This window comes from Branchiostoma lanceolatum, chromosome 14 (assembly GCF_035083965.1).
Source record: "Branchiostoma lanceolatum isolate klBraLanc5 chromosome 14, klBraLanc5.hap2, whole genome shotgun sequence".
Lineage (NCBI taxonomy): Eukaryota > Metazoa > Chordata > Leptocardii > Amphioxiformes > Branchiostomatidae > Branchiostoma > Branchiostoma lanceolatum.
The window spans coordinates 14,266,003-14,272,246 of NC_089735.1; the positions used below are offsets into that span (position 1 = coordinate 14,266,003).

General features: G+C 44.2%; 1 protein-coding gene across 1 annotated transcript; it reads right to left on the minus strand.

The window, feature by feature from the left end:
• Positions 1 to 3,031: 3,031 nt before the first annotated feature.
• On the minus strand, positions 3,032 to 5,802 carry LOC136448970 (uncharacterized). The gene has a single exon (XM_066448724.1). It carries the CDS (start codon positions 5,702 to 5,704, stop codon positions 3,038 to 3,040), a length of 2,667 nt encoding a protein of 888 aa, XP_066304821.1. The 5' UTR covers positions 5,705 to 5,802; the 3' UTR covers positions 3,032 to 3,037.
• Positions 5,803 to 6,244: the final 442 nt, after the last annotated feature.

Consider the following 6,244-nt stretch of genomic DNA (forward strand, 5'->3'; position numbering starts at 1 on the left):
ATGATCTAACTTCTTACTGTTATTTGCAATTGATTAATTGATTGATCAATCGTACTTAACTTCAAGACGACTTTTACATGTGTCTAAAAGAATTATTGGGATAGAGAATTTCCACTTTAACATAAAGTTTAAGTAACATACATTATTTTTTGGTGGGGAAAACTCTAGCCTGAATTCAATCAAGCTCATGTAACGCCTTGCCGCCCTGTAACGTTAACCGCATAGCTGCCCAAGAGAGACAGAAATCCCCGGACAGCTGGAGTTTGCGTTATACAGACTAGGAAAACTCTGAAATTGTGTTTATATGCATGATACCTAAAATGCTATGGCGACCAACAATGTAGGCTTCTATAAACTGCCTTCATCCTCATGCATGAATTCTTGCAAACTAGATTCTGTGACACTCCACGCAAAGCGGGTTGCGTGACAAAAAAAGGATGGCAACAAGAAAACATTATCATAGCGACATCTTCCTTTCCAACATCTGCTTGAATAGAACACTTTTTTACAGTCAAAATCACAATTGCCACATCTTCAGACACTCACGCCTAAACATGTGGACCACATTTAGGCTTGTGTGTATCATTGAATGCACGGAGCAAAGTTTATACCAAAGTCAGGCATTCAAGTCAAGTGCATGGATCAACAGCGTTCTCTAGCAGTTCATTGAAGAACTGCACTAAAATGTCAGCTATTGTACTGCAGTAATATTTTTTTGCCGCTACATGGCGCTTTTGATCCATGGTGATTTCTACCCAGTGTGTTCTCGACTGTCAGGTTTTCTGCGTGTTTCTCATTATAATCAGCAAGTACTGGCAATACAATTGGGAATGTTTTGATAATAGCGGAAAGTATTTTAAAGGAAATATGTCTCATATATATCAAAGCAGGATTTCTTTCTTAGGTAGCAGAGTAAGATTCATTTTTCTTCATATTTGATTTTGCAGTTAGCAAATTATTTCAATCTTCCTGTACAAAGAAATATAATATCAAGTTGCTTCTGCCTGCACTATCAGCCCTATAAATGGCAGTTTCAGTAGACCGCTTAGGCAGTACAGGCGTTGTCCAGGAAAGCCGGATGATCACGAGGAACTTGGAGACTGCAGTTATTATCATCTGCTCCAAAACGGTACACAACATGCCCCCATTTAATAGCTACCCTTCAAGTCGTTCCAGGTAACCTCCTTGGTGTAGGTAAACTCTTACATACATAAGTAAACTCTTAGAAGTCTTAAAAGATCCTCGAACACAAGATCTTCGGCCTATCGTCCCGTTTGAACACATATAATGTCCTTGGTTTGAAGGATCTTGAAGGACTGTCAAGAACTACATTATATTTATGTAATCTAATCGTAAAGAGATCAAATTAAAATTTCAATGGCGCTATATCGTAACCTCCTTGGTGTAAGAATAGTCTTAGAAGTCTTAAAATATCCTCAGATACAGGACCTTCAGTTTACCGTTCCATGTGAATGACTGTCGCAGTTCTTGAAGAACAACATACCGTAATCAAATCGTTAAAAGATTATAAACTCAAAGTTATCGTTATTCTGGTTTATTGAATGATATCAAAAATGGATGTAAAATATACAACAGATGGTCGCAATATTAATGTGGCGTTAGTGAGAAAAACGAGCCGATATCGATGTTGTGAATCCCAAATCATTGACAGAATGCAACACTTGTTGTTTGGTTTAGTTCTGAAATTGACCAGCCATCAATTGAATTGTACATGTCTTTTCGGTTTTATCCTCATTAGAATGTAAACATTGTATATGTGTATCTGAGGAAACCATTGCGTTTTGCAATTCTGATGTTATGCGACAGGGGGCAGTTTTGTACCACTTTGTATCACAGTGCAATACAATTTAATGTAATCTTATTCTTAAAGATACCTCCAAATAAAATATCGCTTATAGCTATTGTGTAATATATTTGCTGCTTTGTAACTTTTGCAATTAAACGGTATTTTCAAAAATGACTACTGTAGTTTATATAAATAGTGTAAGTGTAAACTGAAACGAACAAAAATGTCTACGCAATGAGGGCGCACTAATTTCTAAATTCCTACATGATTATACGGTGTGATTATGTACTATACAACGTAGTTAAAACCGTGTCCCGTGTGAAATTGCGTGTTAGTTTTGCTCTGAGTAACTGTGACCCTCCCCCCGTACGGACTAGTTGAAATTTAACTTAAAGCAAACACAGCGTACAGAAAAACAAGTCGTTCTGACCTTGAGGTCATGACATAGGGGGGCGAGTTCGATTTCTGATGAGAATCCATATTTCAGAAACATCATTTAGTGATTATGAAAATAGACATTAAGAGCAACAGCAGATTGGTAAAGGGAAACCATTATTGCAATATCGGAGTGAACGATTTATTACACAATAATGTTCCAAGTTTTGTCTGAATTCGACATATTTTTTGCTCTAATGTTGAGACCAATTATACCTATCAATAATCAAATATCACACTACACCAACAACAAAAAAGACAACAATATTTCAGAAACAATTTTCATCTATTGATTATGATAATAGATGATAAGAAAAAGTGGATTGGCAAAGAAAGAAATGTGTATGTGGAACGTTATTTTTCATTCTTTACTTTTGCCATTTTGATAAGACAAGCTCATGTCACACAAATTTCAATGAATTACACTATATTTTCTACCGCTTTTGAATAGCAAGTAATGCGATTATTCTCATATCATGTGCTTCTGACAAACTCTTCTCATATTCAATTCATGGCATGGCGTAGCTGTGCATATAATAAAAAAATTCATGTTACTTATGCCCGAGGGCTAATTGAACAAATAGATGCAGTAACGTATGAAAACGTATCATAATGTCCAGACTATAAAACTACTGTATCTGATGTTGCTACATACATCACTGAGGGGTTTGACTTATTCTTTGAAGACAGGGGCTAATAATAATATGATTATCACGTGTGGTCCGATCTTCAGATAGAGATATCAAAGTCGTTGACAGAGTTTTAACTTTACAACAGATCTTACTGTTAGAGTGATCATGAGTTCACCTTCAGTGATTCATAGTTCCCATTCCCAGACATTTTGCGGCGTCGGTAGAGGAAAAACCCGGCGGCGGCAGCGATGATAACCACAAGCGGCACGACGATTCCAGCGGCGATGGCGGCAGAGTGGTCGGGGGAGGACGGTGGTTTCGGGTCCAGGGAACACTCGTGGGCCGCCGAGAATTCCCCGTCGTGGACGCCGAATGGCTGCAGGTGTACCTTACTGACTAGAATCTCTACGCCCTTGGTCAAAGTCAAGTTGTAGACTGCCATACACTTGTAAGAGTGGTCGGCTTCTGTCTCGAACGCGTGTGCTGACTTGTTGCTCGCCTGCCGAACTTGCCCGGGGTCTTTAGCGTCGGGAAAAAAAGATAGCACTTCTAGTTCTTCGTAACTCAGTTTGATGGTTTCTGCCCGGAACGACTCTGCCCCCTTCGCCCCCATCTTTGCCTTGGTGAATTCAAACGTGAGATTGAACTTGTTTTTGAAGAAGCTAAGAGTCAGGGTGGATTTGTCCTGTCCACAATCTCCTGAAGCGGTAGCGCCGTTCACGTCGGCGTTGAATCTCGCGACTGCATTCTTGTTGTTCGTCTTGTTGTACTTGATGTGAAACTGGATTGCCATGTTGGCGAGGATGCAGGGTTTGTTGTCCTTACCCTTGACCGTGTAGTTGCCTTGCTTCGGCTCGAATGGAACTAGGGGTTGGCCCGTGGTGTGTGGAGGCGTGGTATGGTGAGGTGTGGTGTGGTGAGGTGTGGTGTGATTTGTGTGTGGTACAGGCGTTGTGTGGTTTGTGTGTGGCGGAGCCGTGGTGTGGTTTGTGTGGGGTAGAGGTGTTGTGTGGTTGGTGTGGGGTAGAGGTGTTGTGTGGTTGGTGTGTGGCAGAGGTGTCGTGTGGCCCTTGTCCTCTGGACACACCGACTCGTTCCCAAACTTCCCGCCTTCTACACCAAAAGGCTGTATTGTAGTGTTCACGAATTCCATCTCAACCGAACGGTTAACTGACAGCGCCACTTTCGAGTCACACTTGTACGCCATTCCGAGCTTCGTCTCAAACTTCTTCAGAGACGTGTTCTCCAGCCTGACCCGTCTTCCAGGCGAGCTAGTGTTCTTGAAGATGACCGGGTCTTCTTTGTAGGTAACTACGGCGGACCACAGGACAAAGTCTGTCTTCATTTTGCCCTCCTTGCGGAAACCGAGCTGTAGGGTGATGTTACCTGGGTTGAAATGTAGACTCAGGGATGAGTTGTTAGCGCCACAACTTCCCCCTGCAGTGGCTGCCCTGGGAACGTCGATGAAAGCTGTTCTAGTCTTGTTCCCGGTGGTGTTGTACGGGATCTTCAGTTGGATGGCGGCGTCAGCCAGAAGGCAAGGTTTCCCGTCTTTACCCTTGACGTACCACGTCCCCTCATGAGGGGGTGCTGGGGTTGAAGTAGGCATGGGGGTGGTGACGTTGGGATGAGGGGTGGTGTGGGGGTGCGTCGTAGGCTCCGGTGTTGTGTGGGGAAGATCATCTGAACAGACCTCTTCACCTCCGAAGGTGTTGTTTTGGACCTCGAAGGGCTGTACTTTCAAACCAAAGAATGTAGCGTTCACCGTGGTACCGAACTTGACCGGGGTGCTGCTGTTACAACGGTACGATTGTCCGAGATGTGCTAGGAGAATGTTTTCAGGCGAACTCACGGTATGGGTTGTGTTCGGCTGTTTGCTCCACGGGAACAGCGTTTCCGTCAGTGTATAGACAGTTGTCAGTCGCGTTACCATAAACCCACCGAATTGAGCGTTCACTCCAAACTCTGCTGTTAGATTTACCCCCCTTTTGTCCACTAGACTTATGACTGAAACGTTCTTGTCACAGCTTCCTGACGCAGTGGACTCGGGACTTAAAGTAAACGTCGCGATGCTCCCGAATGCACTGTTGTTTGTCTTGTACTGAATCGAGAACATGGCGCCTAATCTCGCCAAGATGCACACGGCACCGGTCTTCTTGTCCGTGACGTTGTAGTGCCCGACGTCGGATGACGGGGAGGGGGTGGTGACGGGGGGAGAGGGGGTAGTGACGGGAGGAGAGGGGGTGGGGTCATCAGCACACTCCTGTGCAGTCGAGAATTTGTCATCCTTTAGGCCGTATGGCTGAAGCTGTACGTCGGAGAATGTAAGCTGTACGTTGTTCTGTATCGGGACGACTTTGGGCTTCTTACACAAGTATGAGTGCCCATATTTTGTCACGAAGAGAACGTCATCTAAAGTGACTCTCTCCGTCATCGATTTGTTAACTGTTTCCGAAGAAACATCAGGGAATAGATCGGGCAGCAGATAGTACTGAACCGCTACTTCTTTCAACCAGAATTTTCCACGGCCAAGCGGTGCAAGTTTGGCAAAATTCGCACTGAAACTGAACTTGCCAGGGTTGGTGACATTGAGAACCGCCGGATCGCATGTTCCGGTCACGTCGGTGTCGTCACCAGGTGGTAGGGGGAAGGTGACGGTGCCCGTGGTGTTGTCTTGTTTCTGATACTTGACGTCGAACGTCAGGCTGAAGTCGGCACGTATGCAGGTGTCTCCTGACTTCTTGTCTACCACCCTGTAGCTTCCCCGCGGTACCTCAGCGCCCAGCGCGATGTGTAAAGCGACCAGAAGGACCACCACTCTTCGCAACATTGTTAAAAACGGTGTTCAGTGCGAAATAAGAAGAAGTGGACGATACAAACTGACTGGCAATGACCTTAAGAATGACGTAGCCACGCACGTGATTCTCCGACCCCGGCCCACCTTACGGTTCCAGTTCGGAGTTTCAAGTGGCCGCCTCCAAAAGTAGTCCGTGAAATGAGACGCAAGTCATAGGTTTTCTCGATAGTTTTGGCTCCAGATTTTTCGGGTATCGCTATAGCATATAGCAATGTGTAATCTTTTATATTTCCTGAAAACCCCGATCTTCGTAGCGTTTTACGGTTACGGAGATTTGGTCGCCCGCGAAGACTGATTACCCGAAATCGTGCGTTATATGTGCGTATTGAATGGTTTCGCACCATCGGGGATTGCGGAAAACGTATCCTTACGATTTTTTTCCATTTTTCTTAATTGCACAGACAGAACGATGACCTTTATTGCCGTGTCAGTCATTATCCTGGGAAAATCCGTCTTTTTCGTGCAGCGGTCTTGAAAGAATGCCCCAAAACTAGCAGTTTTCGAGTGAAAAAT